The sequence below is a fragment of the Zeugodacus cucurbitae genome, chromosome 6 (assembly GCF_028554725.1).
Source record: "Zeugodacus cucurbitae isolate PBARC_wt_2022May chromosome 6, idZeuCucr1.2, whole genome shotgun sequence".
NCBI lineage: Eukaryota > Metazoa > Arthropoda > Insecta > Diptera > Tephritidae > Zeugodacus > Zeugodacus cucurbitae.
The window spans coordinates 21,701,225-21,718,919 of record NC_071671.1 but is presented as its reverse complement, the minus strand read 5'-3'; the positions used below and the strand labels follow the sequence as shown (position 1 = coordinate 21,718,919).

The window sequence follows — 17,695 nt, the reverse complement described above, 5'->3', positions numbered from 1 at the left end:
GGAGAAGAGCGGCAATTGAACAATACCTCCATCCGTCTGTCAGCGCCATCTCAGCGACTTGACGTCCAGTAATTTATGCAGCCGAAAATTTAGATACGAAAAAATTAAAAGGGTACACCGCTCGCACTTCCAAAACAAAAAAAAACATACACTCACACAAATAAAAAATCAACAACACCAACAATCACATACCACATCAGGTGGCCGATGTCTGACGCTCCCTTTTTGCCGCCTCTCCATCGATGGTTATCTGCTTTTAGATAATATGTACATAATATGTGCACCCTATATTCTACACCCTGAGTTTGTAAGGATCGCCGTACGTGTGTCGTTTCAATTACGCTTTTATTACAAATTGTTATTGCTATTGTTATTAAATTTGTTGATTTGTTAGTATTTTTTTTGCAAATGCTATGATTATTATTGTATTTTTATACTCTCCCAACATGTTGCACAGAGTATTATAGTTTTGTTCACATAACGGTTGTTTGTATCACCCAGAAATAAAAGAGTTAGATATAGGGTTATATATGGGTGATTCTACGATAAGAGGTAACTTGCCGCTTGTACGACATAAATTCAACGACGATCGCATTGAAAAAAGTGCTCATGGGCTCATTTTAGCCTGAAGTTAACAATACTAATCGCGAAATCCGTTTGAGCGCTGTAGTCTTTTAGTTATTGCAGCCCGATCGTGCGGTGTACTGGATACGAAAACGGATTTTGTCTCTCCCCTGTCAATTTATTGTCCTAAATTACTAGTACTGTGTTAATTAAAGTGAAATAATAATTAACCCAAAAAATAATTCAGTCAATTAAAACAATTAATTTTTTCATGAAAACGTCTCTTCCCTGCCGTATTTCCCCTGGCAAAATAACTGCCAGGGGAGAGAGTTACTATTCATCATGACATCCGGACCGGAAGTCGTGAGCTGCTTGATTCTTGATACTTCCTTGCGTGAGCTTCTAAACATGACCCCTTCCCAGCCATCACCAGCATCCACAAAACCAAAAATATTAGCCCCGCAATCCAACGCAGAATCGCTCTTACCAACAGATGCTAGTTTGGACTGTCCACTCGGTGTTTAAATGTTAAAGTCCTTTCTCGATGAACCAAACTCTACAAGTCTCTTATCATCCCGTTATGCATTATGATGCAGAATCATGGACGATGTCAACATCCGATGAGATTTTTTTAGAAAAAGGTTTTGTTGAAGATTTATGGTCCTTTGAACATTGGCAAAAGCGAATACCGCAGAAGATGGAACGATGAGCTATACGACGACACTGACATAGTTCAGCGAATAAAAAGACTACGAATAAAGAGGCTACGTTAGCTAGGTCATGTTGATCGAATGACGACAACGATCGAAAACGACGAAATCAGCTTGGAAAGTGTTCGATGCAGTACCCGCTGCACCCCCTCCACTCCGTTAGAAAAACCAGGTAAAAAATGACCTGATTTCAATTGGTATTTCTAATTGACGCCAGACAGCAAAAAGGAGAGAAGACTAGCGCAAAACTAGATTCGCCTATAATCGCATAAGCGGTGCATACGCCAAATATGTATATAAAAATAAGATAAGGGTGACCAGACTCTCCCATGCCAAATCTTCTTTTGAAAGGGCAGAGGGTATATTACGTCTTTAAAAAGTCAGAAATATTTTTGAAAGATCTTAAGATTTTAATATTTGTCCAAATGAGTCTCAGCCAACACACCAGACACACCATCACACCACATTTTTTAATCTAACACACAACACTGACATCATCACCACACCACATTTTACACCACGTTCTAACACCCACACAATGATACCACCCACTCAAGAGAGCAGCACACACCAATGCGCAAACTATACGCCAACCCAAAAGAACAAAAGGACAGACAACATGATCGGACAGCCTCTTGCGCTACGATATCGGTCCGAGACGCACGAATCCCTTAGGCGAATTTTCACGTTTTTGGCAGTCATCCCGTTCGAAATTGAATTTACCTTTTGTATTTTTTTTTAATTCAAAATTTGTATGAACATTAATATAATATAATAATTGTTAGAGTTATTATTATTGAAAAAACATAAGCGTGTGTTCGACCTTAATTTGAAATATACAATCAGACGGTAAGTGCGAGGAAGGTGGTGTATAACGGAAACATGGTCCTTCGAGCCTCACAGAAAGGCACTATCGGAAATTAACTTACAAAAAAGGAAAAACATATTCGAAACAGTGACTAAAACATAATTGAATAATAATTAAAGTGTTGTGAAAATACAAAAATTAATATTTAAAATACCAACCAATAAAATACGTTCAGTGCTGTGGGCCGTGACTTTACATCTTGACATATTTAAATACTCATATGTACGAAAAAGTATGCACAAGTGCAAGAAAATAAATATATACATATACACAAAACAACAAAAGCAATAAGTGAGAAAGTAAAAAGTGTCTGCAGATTACATAGTGTTTGTTATACAAAAATCACAAAAGAGAGAATATATCTCACCTCATAAATACAAAACAAAAAAAAAAAGAAATAATATATATATATAAACCAAACGGGCGCGAATTCAAATAAAATAACAAAAACAAAAAAACAACACATTTACAACAAATTATACGGGCGCGATTTCTAACAACAATCAATAAGTAAAAAAAAAAAAAAAAAAAAACAAATAATACAAGGTGGAATAAACAGCTGGCATCCAAGATTGGATAACAACAATCACGCTCAAACTCACACTCACATCAGAATAGTATAACTAAAAATCCTTGAAGAAAATCAAAGTGAGTTGTATCGTTTCAATTTTTGGTTATAATTTTTTATGTAAATATGTATGTATGCTTATATAACCACGGTTGCATATTAAACCAGTAAAAACTTCGTTTGAGGAAATTAAAAAAAAAAAAAAAAAAAAAGGTTATTTAGTATTTATGTACCTGTAAAATTTCCGGCAATAGACCTTCTGCTACTTAAAGCAGTAAGCAGGATTGCTTAAAATCCGTAAGCTATAGACGCATAATAAATATCTATACATAATTCTAGAGAAAGAAGGAAACAGAGAAAATATAGACATACATATTACATACAATAACATAAATATCACTGTTAACATACATTAACACACATAACTACAATTATATATATACATATACTTATAGAGCAGACATCAATTACCTGCACACTGCAATTTCTCTCTTCTTCGGATTATTTGTACCGCCAAAATAATAAATAATAAAATTTGTAGACATACATACACACAAAAAAAAAAAAACAAAAATCCCTCTCTCTTTGCAAAACAAGAATAAGAGAAGTGCAAATAACACGAAAGCAGAAGTACATGAACATAAGCACATACACATTTATGTACAAAGGGTATTAACCCATCCCATCACGTACGCACGAGGACATACCAATAAGTCCGTATAATAAAAAATACATAAAAAAAAAAAAAACTTAGATATATATACACATAATAGGAAACGGGTACATACGGTGTATACCAATACCTCAAAATTACAGTTTGGGTGCAAATATCTGTATATGTACATAAATTGAAAGTTGCCTTGCATTTATCCTTGCATACATACATATCCACTTACTAAAATTTTTATTACATACCACATGATATTACAATACAATATATTTATATAACATATTTACATATACCATATGTTAAGTCGGCAGTAACATCCTCGCAAATCGGGAAACCTGTTTATTATTTTATTCGTGTCGCGAAAAACAACAACGTAACCACAACGTAACGTAACAACGACTACGAAAGTTGTAAATATATACCGATACTTGTATACATATACTTATATATATAGATAAATTCAAAGTCCGCAGTGGCAAACCTTTTGAGCAACACCCCTTGTATTTGGGAACACCAAAAACAAGCAGGTTTGCAACGAACACTAATTAGGCATATTACATGCACACAATAGGCACATAACGTGCACACACATACATATATAAAAAGAGTATTGACCTATCGCATTAAGTACATACGAGGACATTCGAATAAGTCCTTAAAAATTACAAGCGCAAACGCGGATAGTCAAATAAGCCAATTCAGCCACAAATAATAAAAGAATACACGCGATAAATAAAAACATTAAACGTGTCTTTTATTAAATTTTCGGGAATAATAACTCTTATTTACTTAAAGGAGTTTCGGTATCGGCATTTATCAGTTAACACTCAAATAAGATATATTATCAAATTTTCATATACTAAATGAACACAGAGCCAAAAGAATCTAAATCTACTCAATTTCTAAAAGTTCAAAAAATGATTTCCGACGAAAAAAGTCCATGTACACCTGCAGAAGCTACACGCTCAAAACAAGGTGCCACAAAACAAAAAAAGATTAAAGACATTTTATATACAAAATTTATATCTGAGAGTGACAGCCTAATACGATACTGCACTCGATTTTCATCTTCACCGATTCAAGACAACTCTGAATCGGTATTAGAAGTCAAAAATCAATCTATTGACAATTTTTGGACGCGTCTCCAAGCAGCTTATGACGCAATAGTAGAATCTGACGATTCAGATCTACCAGAAAATTTTAAATCTTCGGCTTACGCCAAGTATGAAAACTGTCTAGACCGATATGAAGAGACAAAAGCTATGATCTCAGATCAGCTAAAACTAAAGAACCCAATTGCACCGGCTCCACATCCGAGAGTTGAGCTGCCACAAATACAAGTACAAGACACAAATCCAAGCATCCACCTCAAGGTGCCAGCATGTGACACAGAAATATTCCATGGAGGTTATGATCAATGGCCGTCCTTCCGGGACATGTTCACTGCCGTTTACATTAATCATCCTCAATTAACACAAGCGCAAAAATTGTATCACCTCCGATACAAAACTAAAGGTCAGGCAGGCGCAATAGTCACACAGTTCGCATTAAATGACGACAATTTCACTTTGGCTTGGAAAGCTCTAAAAGAAAGATACGAAAATAAAAGAATATTGGTCGATAAACAAATAACGATATTAATGAACTTGCCTAAGATTCACAAAGAGACAAGTGAAGAATTCATCAAACTTCAATCAAGTGTCTCAAATTGTTTGTCGGTTCTATCGACACAGAATATTTCCACCGATAACTGGGACCCTATACTGGTTAACATATGCACCGCAGCATTACCAGAAAAATCTTTGCTTTTGTGGGAGCAATCGCTCTCATCGCGAAAGGAATGTCCAACGTGGCAACAAATGAAAGATTTCCTAACTACCCAATACGAAATAGCAGAAAGGGTAGATAAAAAAGTAATTAGAACTAAACACGTTCAAAACGACCAAAATCGAAGCTTCAATAGACCCCAAGCTAGTAACAATAGCAACTTAAACAGAAGCTTTTATAAAACTCATTCGTTATCATCTGAACAGAATAAAAACACGTCATGCGAACTATGCTCAGGAGGGCATAAACTCAAATCTTGCGAGAAATTCAAAAAATTAAATATTAACGAAAGAAACAATTTCGTCAGAGCAAAACGTCTTTGTACTAATTGCTTGTCACATGCACATAATTTAAGTAATTGCGAAAGTAAATTTAATTGCGTATATTGTCATAAAAGACATCATTCAATGTTGCACTTTAAAAATTTTCCCAGTACACCCCAACACAGTGCTTATGTAAAAGGAGTCACGGGATTAGTTGCAACCGCAACTCCTGAAAATAAAAACCCCGAAATTTGCCTAGAAACGCCATGTTGTTCAAAGGCCCAGAAAACTCAATCGCTACACAGCGAAATTAAAAGTAACGTATTACTACCCACAGCAGTTGTCGCCATCGAACACAGAGGAGAACTGTTCAAACTCAGAGCTTTAATAGACCAAGGATCGCAACGATCCTTTATAGCGTCAAAAGCACAAAATAGGCTAAAACTGCCAACAAAACAAGCCAATTTTGAAATTACGGGAATGGGCGGAAGAGTAGTTCAAAACTCAAATAAAATCTGCCCCATTACCCTAATTTCCACCCAAGCGGATAAGCGCATACATGCAGATGCTATAGTCCTACCGCAACTAACAAACATGCTTCCAAGCTATAAAATAAATAGCAAACATTGGAATAAGGTGTCACATCTGAATCTAGCAGATCCTAACTGCTACACCCCATCTCAAATAGACATTCTGATAGGCAGCGACCTTATACCGCAAATTATACTAGAAGGGGTTGAAAAAATCTCAAACACCCTTCTAGCTCAAAATACTATATTCGGTTGGATACTAAGTGGACCAGCTATTGAAACAGTTAACACCTTGACAACTGAAGTTGAGGAAATATCCAATGAATGCCTTAATACACAATTAAGGAAATTTTGGGAGTTAGAAGAACTCCCTCCCATATCGATTACAACACCAGAAGATCAGTATTGTGAAGACTTTTACAAAGCCACAACCACTAGATCAGAAAATGGTCGGTACGTCGTACGACTACCACGAAAACAACAATTTCCTGACACACTCGCCTTAGGTCACTCCCGCACCTCTGCCATACAGCAGTTTCTAAGCATGGAAAAAAACCTACTTAGAAAAGGTGAGCTTAAACAAGAATATGATGGGGTCTTAGAAGAATACCTCCATTTAGACCACATGGAGGAAATAAGCCCATGCGAAAAAATCATAAAAGGCAAGTATCACTCATTCTACTTGCCACATCACGCAGTAGTAAAGCCTGATAAAAAAACAACAAAAGTTAGAGTTGTATTTAATGCATCGAGATCCACTAGCTCGGGGAATTCCCTAAATGATATTTCATTTACGGGACCTACACTCCAACCAGATTTAATGCTCCTCATACTAAATTGGCGTATATTCAAATACGTATTCAATGGGGATGTCGAGAAAATGTATCGACAAATAGCCATACATAAAGATGATCAAGATTTTCAGCGAATTATTTTCCGAAAATCTCTCAATAGTCCACTACGCGACTTTAAGTTAAAAACAGTTACCTTTGGCGTAAACTGTGCCCCATACCTAGCCATTCGTACACTACACGAATTGGCAGAAGACACAAAGTCAGAATTTCCTCTGGCAACACAAGTGTTAAAAACACAAACATATGTGGACGATATCCTGTCTGGAAGCCACAGCCTTCCACAGGCATACGAGTCCTTATCACAAGTAATAAGTGCGCTCAGCACCGCAGGGTTCCCCTTAAAAAAGATTACAGCCAATCACCCAAATATCTTAAAAAATATACCAAAAAGCAATTTGTTGGATACTAATTTCCTTATATTCGAAAAGGAAAGTACAACAAAAACTCTAGGCATCCAATGGAATGCGCTATCTGACCAGTTTTCATATACTACAGAGTCAATCTCCGCATTATCTGCCATTACGAAGAGACAAATTTTATCCTCTGTGGCAAAACTTTTCGACCCCGCAGGATGGCTTTCGCCAATTATGATACAAGCGAAAATCCTGATTCAAGAATTATGGCTAGACGGAACCGACTGGGACGAACAAGTGAAACCTCTTCGCTTAGAAAAATGGTCCCAATTCGCTACAAATTTGAATGATATTTCGCATATCCAAATACCACGGTGGGTAAACTATTCCCCCGAATACCAAGTCGAACTTCACGGCTTCTGCGACGCCTCTGAAAAGGCATATTGTGCCACTATCTATGTGCGCGCGCAAAGCGACACGGCAACTACAAGCCAGCTACTAGTAGCAAAGGCAAAGGTTGCACCTCTTAAAACGTTAAGTCTACCACGACTTGAACTCTGTGGCGCACTACTACTAGCAAAACTAGTTTCCATGGTGCGGACCCACTTAAATATGGCAAAATGTAAATTATATCTTTGGTCCGATTCTGAAATAGTTCTAGCCTGGTTAGAAAAACCACCACACGCGTGGAAAACCTATATTTCTAATCGAACTTCTCAAATACTTGACCTAGTAGGATCAGCAACTTGGCGACACGTTGCTAGCGCAGACAATCCCGCCGACCTAGGTACAAGAGGGTGCAAACCTTTGCACCTCGCCACCACCACCCTTTGGTGGAACGGCCCCGGATGGTTAACCGAATCCTCCGATTCGTGGCCACAGTCACCCATGCGTAACATAGTTGCCCCAGAATGTCGGAAAATGGTCACCTTTCATACAGCACTGGATGATACCGACATCCTTGAACGATTTTCATCGTTCCCCCGAGCCCTCAGAGTAGTCGCCTACATGCTCAAATTCATAGAACGACTCAAACTTAATGTTAAAGGAGCAACTTGCCTCCAATGCGATACATTGACGCACCCACACTTACAAAAGGCAAAGGTCGCTCTTATCGCATCGACTCAAACGCGCTACTTCAGCCGCGACCTATCATTATTAAGAGAATCGAAACCTATTGATAAAAGGAGTTCACTCTTAGTTCTAAATCCATTTCTAGACACGAACGGTCTGCTTCGTGCGAATGGTCGGCTTGCTAATTCAAGCTTAACATATAACGAACGATATCCTATAATAATACCTGAGAAGTCCCCATTTGCCACATTATTTATTAATTACATCCACAACCTAATGCTACACGCCGAACATCGCCTCATGCAACAGATGGTTCGCCAAGAGTATTATATACCTCGTCTTAAGCCCCAAATAAAAAAGTGCATTTTCATGTGCAAAATCTGCACCATGCACAAGCAGAAAATGCGAACGCAGATTATGGCAGCACTTCCGCCTGAACGCTGTAATTTCGCTCTGCCTTTCACCACCACAGGTGTCGATTTTGCTGGGCCTTTTCAAATAAAGGCGTCCATGCTAAGGTCTCCCACCCTCATGAAAGGCTACGTGGCTGTCTTTGTCTGTTTCACGACAAAGGCAGTACATCTTGAGCTCTGTACTAATCTGACGACGGAGGCTTTTCTCGCGGCTTTTGCTCGCTTCGTCGGACGACGTGGCTTTCCATCTAAAATCATGAGCGATAATGGCAAAACTTTTATAGGAGCTCAAAGAGCCACAGAAAAACAGTTTGTGGACTTCATAAAACAAGTCTCACCTGACATTGTACAAAAATATGCTCCCCAAGGCATCAATTGGCAGTTTATCCCCCCAAGCGCTCCACACATGGGTGGTTTATGGGAAGCAGCCGTAAAAAGCTTCAAATTTCATTTCAAGAAGCTAGCTGGCATTTACAAATTTAATTATGAAGAGTTTACGACATTGTTAACAAGAATTGAAGCCGTCCTCAACTCACGGCCTCTCGCTACCCTCTCGCAAGATCCATCAGACTTTACAGCCCTTACACCAGGGCATTTTCTTAAAGGAGCGCCCATACTGGCCACACCTGAGCCAGACGTGGCGTCGCTCTCCTTATTAAACAGATGGGAAAGAATTAAAATTCTCCATCATGAATTCAGTCTTCGATGGAAAGAAGATTACTTAAAGGACCTCCACAGAAGGTACCGGTGGAAAACACCAGAAAAGGCGCCTCAGCTTGGAGATTGCGTTTTGATCAATGACGATTGTCTCCCCCCCACCGAATGGCGCCTTGGCCGCATAGAGAAGCTTTATCACGGCTCCGACGGTCATATTCGCGTAGTCGATCTCCGTACGCAAAACGGAACACTAACTAGGCCACTCGTTAAACTATGCTTTTTGCCGACAGCCGATAAAATAATAACCTAAAACGAAAACAATAAACCGATAAACCGAAAAACCCGTATAATAAATCCTAATTAATTAATGAAACTATAAAACGAATTATAAATGGTCGATCCACATGACGGCCAACGCATACTACATAACGTAGCACCAACTAACGTATCAATATTTACAACATGCATATAATATAAATACCATTTTGACAGGTAAATATGGATAGCGATATGCCCACTACACCAACGCCAGCCGTGCGGTCAACAATCCACGTAACACGCACGGGGCCCACTCCAGCCCCTCGCAACCCTGCGACCATAGCGCCACCAACCGCTGCCCGTGCATCACGCACGAACCCGACGCCGGTACCAGCAGGTCCGCAGCGCACCCGATGCCCCCTTTGTCGGCGCCCACATCGGTTGCCACACTGCAGCATATTCAAGAAGATGCTACCGCTGCTACGACAACAGGTCGCCCAGGCACATGGCCACTGCCTGAATTGCTTGGCGACTACCCACTCCACGCCGGAGTGTACTTCCAGCTATGGGTGCCAAATATGCATGCGGATGCATCACACCCTCCTACATCGAGATGGCGGACAACAACCCGCCCCCCATGACCGTGGTACAAACCGACGCTCGCAGACGAACCATGTTGCACGTAGGCAACCTCAGCATTCTCGCAGTCGACGCCCACACTATAGCCCATTCACGCGCCGCCGTCCACACAGGTCGCCGTCTCGCCGGTCCACTGGGCTCAGCAATGTGGTGGCCACTTTACAGCAGTTGCAACGACTACTAGGCTAATTACTCGCCTAGGGGGGCCGGGATGTCCAAATGAGTCTCAGCCAACACACCAGACACACCATCACACCACATTTTTTAATCTAACACACAACACTGACATCATCACCACACCACATTTTACACCACGTTCTAACACCCACACAATGATACCACCCACTCAAGAGAGCAGCACACACCAATGCGCAAACTATACGCCAACCCAAAAGAACAAAAGGACAGACAACATGATCGGACAGCCTCTTGCGCTACGATATCGGTCCGAGACGCACGAATCCCTTAGGCGAATTTTCACGTTTTTGGCAGTCATCCCGTTCGAAATTGAATTTACCTTTTGTATTTTTTTTTAATTCAAAATTTGTATGAACATTAATATAATATAATAATTGTTAGAGTTATTATTATTGAAAAAACATAAGCGTGTGTTCGACCTTAATTTGAAATATACAATCAGACGGTAAGTGCGAGGAAGGTGGTGTATAACGGAAACAATATTTAATATTTGTTTCGTTTATTTAGGATAAAGAGTGAATTTATTGATTTGTTATTTTAATTTTATGGTTTATTCATCTAGGAAAGAGAGTACCTTTAATTTGTAATACTATTTTAAATAAATTGTTTGATTTTGGTAAAATAATTAGCTACCATAAACTTTATGTCTCTCCCCTGGCCGATGTATTTACCCTCTTCGTCGAAAAAGTAATAAAATATGTATTAAGTGACTTGCCCTTACGTGAGAAGATAAATAAAAGGGACAAAAATCATAATATAGAGGTTTCATAAAAAAAATCCAAAGCTTTTCTTTGGCCGTTTTTCCTATGCAATTGAAACCTCTTATCGTAGAATCACCCATATACATATATAAATGATCAGGATGACGAGTGAAGTTGAAATCCGAATGTCTGTCCGTCTGTACGTGCGAGCTAACTTCAGTAAAAATGGATCTTAATGGAACTTGGAACACTTATTCCTTGGCACCCTTGCTTTCGAAAATTGGCACGCCCGCAAAATGGCGAAAACCGAAAACACATAAAGTGTCATAACTAAGCCATAAATAAAGCTATGGAAATAAAATTTGGTATGAAGGATCGCACTATGAAGGGGCATATTTGGATGTATTTTTTTAAGTGGGCGTGGCCCCGCCCCCAAATAGGTTTTTTGTATATATCTTGCAAACCAATGAAGCTATATAAACCAAACTCTCTGCAGTCGTTTCTTTTCGCCATTCCCTTATACAGTCCAAAAATGAAAGAAATTGGATAAAATCACGCCCACCTCCCTTATTAAGGTTAGGTTGAAAATTACTACAATTTAGTTAACTCATTAACAAAAAACATCAGAAACACTAAATTTTACGTGAGAAATGGCAGATGAAAGCTGCACTCAGATTTTTTTACAAAATGGATAATGAGAGTGGCATCGCCCACTTATGGGTCAAAAACCATTTCTCATGAACTACTCGACCGATTTCAATGAAATTCGGTACATCATATTTTCTTGACACTCTGACAACACGGATGGGAAATGGACGAAATCGGTTCACAAGCACGCCAACTTCCCATATAACTCAATTCTGAATTCCATATGATTCGTTCACTTTATAATATATTCATAAGGAACCGATGAAGATAGCGGAATACAACTTAACACAAATACTGTATATCATCTGTGGCTTCACTTATCGAAAATTTTTCGAAATCGGACTATAATTAAAATTATTAAATTCGGATCAGAACTTTCCCTAGATCCCATATACCTAATTATGTGGGGGCTTTATTCCGCATATATCAGTTAATATGTGAGATATCTTAGCAAAATTAAGTGAGCATATAGTCTTGTATATAGTGTAGATTGGTGGGGAAAATGGGTAAAATCGGTTTAGGAATTACATCAGCCCTCATATACCATATATGATGATTTTCGTTATTCTATTGGACTTTATGCCGAATATATGGGTCAAATTTTATTTTAATAAAATTACATCAATAAATTGCGAGAGTAAATAAAACTGATGAACCTGAGAGTTTGCCGACGGGACAATCTTTCAATGTACAACCATGAACATATCCAACTAATTTAGATCCCAATCTGCACCGCGATTGCTTGATTTTATAACCCTATCCATGAGAACAAATACACGAGCAGGTTACTATGACACACCCCTAAATAATTCAACAAGGTTCAAGATCTATTAGTCTATTAATTATTCCAAGTCATTGCTTGGACTTTCATTTCATTATGATTCTCTGATGAATCGTTAGAAATGTCTGAACATGTAATGATATGAAACATGACTGAGTTAAAACACAATATGAATCTACTTGTAACTATATTATCTCTCGGTGACGTTTTAAAAATTTTGGGTCGCTCTGATAATAGATCAAGTTGTCAATCCATTAAAATTTCTAAGCTAAAATTTATTTCGTTTGTGGTCACTTTCGTTACTCATGGATGGATGGGTTCAAACAACAAGGGCTGACAAGGTCCCACTCAATGTATTTCGAACACCCATATCATCAAGAGTCATTAAATTTGCAAGTACAGTTGATCTCCTTTTTGCACGGTTAACTGGGACAGTAAATTATCCGTGCAAAAATAAACCGTGCAGATTTTAATATAAAACTCTCTATAAGGACAAATTTACAAAAAAAATCGTGCAAAAAAGATAAACGTGTAAAAAATATCTAATTTTATATGTGAATCTATCTATTCGTACAGTGAGAACTTACACAATTAAAACACTATAGATTTTCATGGTATTATATACATATGTATTACTTTTAAAAGGAACGAACAAAATAGGGAAAGTTAACAAAATGAATATAATATAAAATACGTTTATGGTTTAAAAAAATCAGTCATTAATCGCTGCGTCTTCTTTTCTTTCACTTCTTCATAAAGCTCACGGTAGCATTCTACTGCTTCATTTAATTGGCGCTGGAATCTTGCAGACCGTTCCGTGTTTGGGTCCAAGTTGAGGAAATGATTTTCTAACTCCATCGCTATGTTTAATCCATTTTGGATCAAAGATGCACTAAGACCAGCAGCGTTTGAATGTGCTTCCCTGTCCTCATCATTCTCATCAAAGTAGCAATAATGCCCTGATCGAGTGGTTGTATTAACGACGTCGTATTAGGAGGTAGAAACATTATCTTCACGTTTTTATGGGAAATGTCTGGATGACCAGGAGTGTTGTCTATAACTAGTAAAACTTTGAAATCGAGTTGTTTTGAACGGAGATACTCTCGGACTTCAGGTACAAAATGATTTAAGAACCAGTCCTTGAAAAGTGAAGCTGTGACCCAAGCCTTTTTATTTGCCATCCAATGGACCGGAAGCTTGGTTTTATCAATACCTGAGGAACGAATTACCGAATTAAAATACATACCAGTGTTTGAAACAAAACATTCTAACTGACCTTTTAAGGCCCTAGGGTTAAGATTTTTGTTAACAAGAAGAGGTTTCAACATTTTGTCTCCTGATGCATTGCTGCATAACAACAACGTGATACGCTCCTTTGCTACTTTAAAACCTTTCACAGACTTTTCTTGCTTTGCCACACAAGTCCGACTAGGCATTTTTTTCCAAAAGAGTGCGGTCTCATCCGCATTGAATACTTGGTGAGCCTCATAACCTCCCAACGTAATTGCTTCTAAGAACTCTTTAGGAAACGCTCTTCCCGCATGTTCATCAGCTGAGGCTCCTTCTCCTATAACTTTTACGTTGTGTAGTGAATTTCTTTTCAGGAAGTTTCGTAGCCAGCCATTACTGGCAATAAAATGAGAGCGCTCGCTATTAATTGAAGTGGAAGGTTCTTCGTTTTTAATTGTCATATAAAATTGTTGCATCTTTGCTTTTATACACCTTGTATCAATAGGAATCCTCTTTATTGCATTGTCTTCAATCCAACATAAAAGTGCATGTTCTGCTTTCAAAATTGCAACATCGCGAACATGAAACCCACTTAAAAAGCACCCAGTACTGGCGGCTGCAACCACTTTTCTTATCGTTGTTTCATTTCTCCTTATGGTACGAATTGTTGCTTCGTGTATATTTCTACGCTTTGATATTGTTGCAATCTTTTCTCCCGCTTTTAATTCATCTAAAATTTTAATTTTTTCCCTTAAATTTAATTTTCTTCGCTTGGACGCCATGTCGCTGTGTTTTCTTATGACATATCTTTATTTACCTTTTTTATCAATTCTTTACTTTGACATCCAATAACAGCAGTGTATTTTTAAGTAAGTAAAATTAAGAGTTGCATTTGTTTGAATAATGAATCTTTATATATTCGAATAGATTCAGAATTTTAATTTTATTGCAAAAATAGTATATAACTAAAATGAAAAACTCGTGCAAAAAAAGTAAAACCGTGTAAAAAGGGTAACTAGGAGGTAGACAAAAACACCGTGTAAAAAAAAAACCGTGAAAAAAAAAGCGTGTAAAAAGGAGATCAACTGTACTGCTATGTTGTTTCGTTTATATTAAATTAGATCCATCATGAAACCTTTAATCTTTACAAGCACACTTTTTGCTCTCGTTCGAGAAATCAGTAGAGCCATTTATTATTGTTTAAGACAGGGAGACTACCGAATGAATCATTATATATCTATAAATTCGATTTATTATACTCTCGCAACAAAAGTTGCTAAAGAGAGTATTATAGTTTTGTCCACATAACGGTTGTTTGTAAGTCCTAAAACTAAACGAGTTAGATATAGGGTTATATATACCAAAGTGATCAGGGTGACGAGTAAAGTTCAAATCCGGATGTCTGTCTGTCCGTCCGTCTGTCCGTCCGTGCAAGCTGTAACTTAAGTAAAAATTGAGATACCTTAATGAAACTTGGAACACGTATTCCTTGGCACCATAAGAAGATTAAGTTCGAAAATGGGCGGAATCGGACAACTGCCACGCCCACAAAATGATAACCGAAAACACATAAAGAGCTATAACTAAGCCATAAATTTAGCTATGAAAGCAAAATTTGGTACAAACGATTGTTCTAGGAAGGGGCATATTTGGATGTAATTTTTTTGAGAAAGTGGGCGTGGCCCCGCCCCCTACTAAGTTTTTTGTACATATCTCGTAAACTACTAAAACTATATAAACGAAACTTTTAGCAGTCGTTTTTTTCAGGTATTTCCTTATATAGTCCAAAAATGGAGGAAATCGGATAATAACCACGCCCACCTCCCATACAAAGGTTATGTTTAAAACTACTAAAAATGCTTTAATTCAGTAAGGAAAACCAACTGAAACCTTAAATTTCATTACAAAGAAGGTACAGAAGAGCTGCATTCAAAATGGTATACAAAATTTTAAATGAAACCACGGTTCACAACCACGCCTACTTCCTATATACCAGAACTTTGAAGACGGTCTGAATCGTTTACATTACAATATATAAAGTAAGCACTAGTGAAGAAATCGGAACAGAACTTTGCACAAATACTATATTTATAGCGTGGCATCGCCCTTCTAAAAATCGTGGAAATCGGACCATACATTTTCAAGGGCCCATATATTGAACATGAGGACATCAGGGGTTGTAGTTTCTTTTTTATCGGAAATATAAGTAAGTGTCTCAGATATTTTGAAGAAATTCGGAGGAAATATATTTTGTTTTAATAATATGTCTCCGTGCCTAAATTACGTGAAATCGGGTTATAACTCACCTAACACCAATATACATAATATTAGGGTTTCCAACTCACAATGGACTTTGTACCAAATACATATATGACGAATATGTGGGCCAAATTGTGTGTTATATTAATGAAATTAAATAAATAAATTGCGAGAGTATAAAATGTTCGGTTACACCCGAACTTAGCCCTTCCTTACTTGTTTTTACACTGTATTCATTATTTTTGATATTGCTCCACCTATTGCACGCGTTTATTTGCAATAGTTTCCTTTATATTGACCTATTTATGGCCGAATTTTTTCATTCCTTTCAACTTTCAGAGCAAATTTCCGATCTGTAATGCCTGTCTTGGTTATTTTTAACTACATACATATGTTTATTTGTATATTTATACAACAACAATTTGTTAATTGAAAGTGTAAATTTTCTTTGATGATGAAATCACACGCAGACATAAACATAACACATGCAGACATTTTCATTCAAACATATAGTTTAAGTACTTTATATACTTATAAAATCAATAATACTTCGCTATTTGCTTACAATGTTGTTACTGGGGATATCCCTCCTCTGTGGTCCGATTCAGTGGATAGTAAGGCATGAAATTTTACTGAAATGATAAAAAATCGCTAAATGCAAACGCATACACACTTTTAATTTACATGCAACGTAAATATATATAGCGGTTTGCATTCCATAAAAAAGTACAAAAATTACAAACGAAAAGAAAAATTGATTAACACGTCTGTGTAATAAGCGGTAAATATTTGCTTTTCTATAACATTCGTGTTTCTTTCGCTAATTGTTTGCTTTAATGTTTGTAAATTATGCAATAATATTTCGAAGTTACGTAATGACATTTTTCGAAGTTAATCCCATAGGGGAGAGTGAGTGGTATGTTACTATGTTAATTACTGATTCGCCGAGTGGTGATTAATGGTGTTTAAAGTATTTTTTTTTAATTTTCCATCATATAAATCACAAAATATCCCTCGAAGAGATAGTTTTTAAATTTTCATTGTCAATACTTTCTAAAATTTGTTTATCCTCCATCTGCACCATTATTTTTTATCGAATCTTGACTTAGCCTCTGAGACTATCACCTCTAGTAACCGAGTCTCGCCATGTGAGTTCAGTGCCAGCTTTATTTATTTATGATATTCAACAGTTGTTTTTTTCGAATATTATCTATATTCGGTATAAGTTGAGAGAAGTACTGAGAGAAGTACTGTATTGATCCTAGGTTATGAAAACCCTACAGGTCTCGGAACATTTCTTTATAGGTTCTCCGTCCGTTTCCTCCTTTTCTCCGTTATTCATTCATTTCTAGTATTTTCTTTTCTTAACTTTCACTTGCTGTTCTTTCATCTAAAACCGTGTAAATTGTTCATCTGAAACTTACTGTATCAGATTTGAGTTGTCAAGTTCCAAAGGCGTCTAGAATAATGTAAGAACCTCCTCTGTCAGATCATCAGATTCGATGTAAGAAGTTGGGGACCCCATCTTTTAGATTATTTAATGGACCTAACGCTTATTTTAGGTTAGGGTGAAAGATCTTTGTAGAATTAGTGTAGAAAAGCTCTACAAGAACTTTTCGAAGTTAAACGT

The 17,695-nt window shown here is 37.4% G+C and overlaps 2 protein-coding genes across 3 annotated transcripts; one reads left to right on the top strand and one right to left on the bottom strand.

Annotated features, from left to right (window-relative positions):
* Positions 1–1,695: 1,695 nt before the first annotated feature.
* On the top strand, positions 1,696–10,905 carry LOC128922690 (uncharacterized). 2 transcript variants are annotated; one of them, XM_054234101.1, is made up of 2 exons: positions 1,696–2,790; positions 9,844–10,905. In XM_054234101.1, the coding sequence occupies exon 2, from the start codon at positions 9,850–9,852 to the stop codon at positions 10,435–10,437; it is 588 nt and encodes a 195-aa protein (XP_054090076.1). In that variant the 5' UTR covers positions 1,696–2,790; positions 9,844–9,849; the 3' UTR covers positions 10,438–10,905. The 2 variants fall into 2 exon arrangements, with proteins under 2 accessions (XP_054090076.1, XP_054090075.1); XM_054234100.1 differs by having other exon boundaries at positions 1,696–2,123; positions 9,844–10,904.
* A 2,273-nt stretch (positions 10,906–13,178) lies between these two features.
* LOC114805124 (tigger transposable element-derived protein 1-like) lies at positions 13,179–14,829 on the bottom strand. Its single transcript, XM_054233863.1, has 2 exons — positions 13,853–14,829; positions 13,179–13,789 (listed from the first exon to the last, which is right to left on the bottom strand). Exons 1-2 carry the CDS (start codon positions 14,586–14,588, stop codon positions 13,458–13,460), a joined length of 1,068 nt encoding a protein of 355 aa, XP_054089838.1. The 5' UTR covers positions 14,589–14,829; the 3' UTR covers positions 13,179–13,457.
* Positions 14,830–17,695: the final 2,866 nt, after the last annotated feature.

Excerpts from the sequence above, each read along its gene's own strand:
- LOC128922690 (XM_054234101.1), top strand. The coding sequence starts at position 9,850 with ATGGATAGCGATATGCCCACTACACCAACGCCAGCCGTGCGGTCAACA.
- LOC114805124 (XM_054233863.1), bottom strand. The coding sequence starts at position 14,588 with ATGGCGTCCAAGCGAAGAAAATTAAATTTAAGGGAAAAAATTAAAATT. Across the intron at positions 13,790-13,852 it reads TAACCCTAGGGCCTTAAAAG|GTATTGATAAAACCAAGCTT; the intron begins GTCAGTTAGAAT and ends TTCGTTCCTCAG.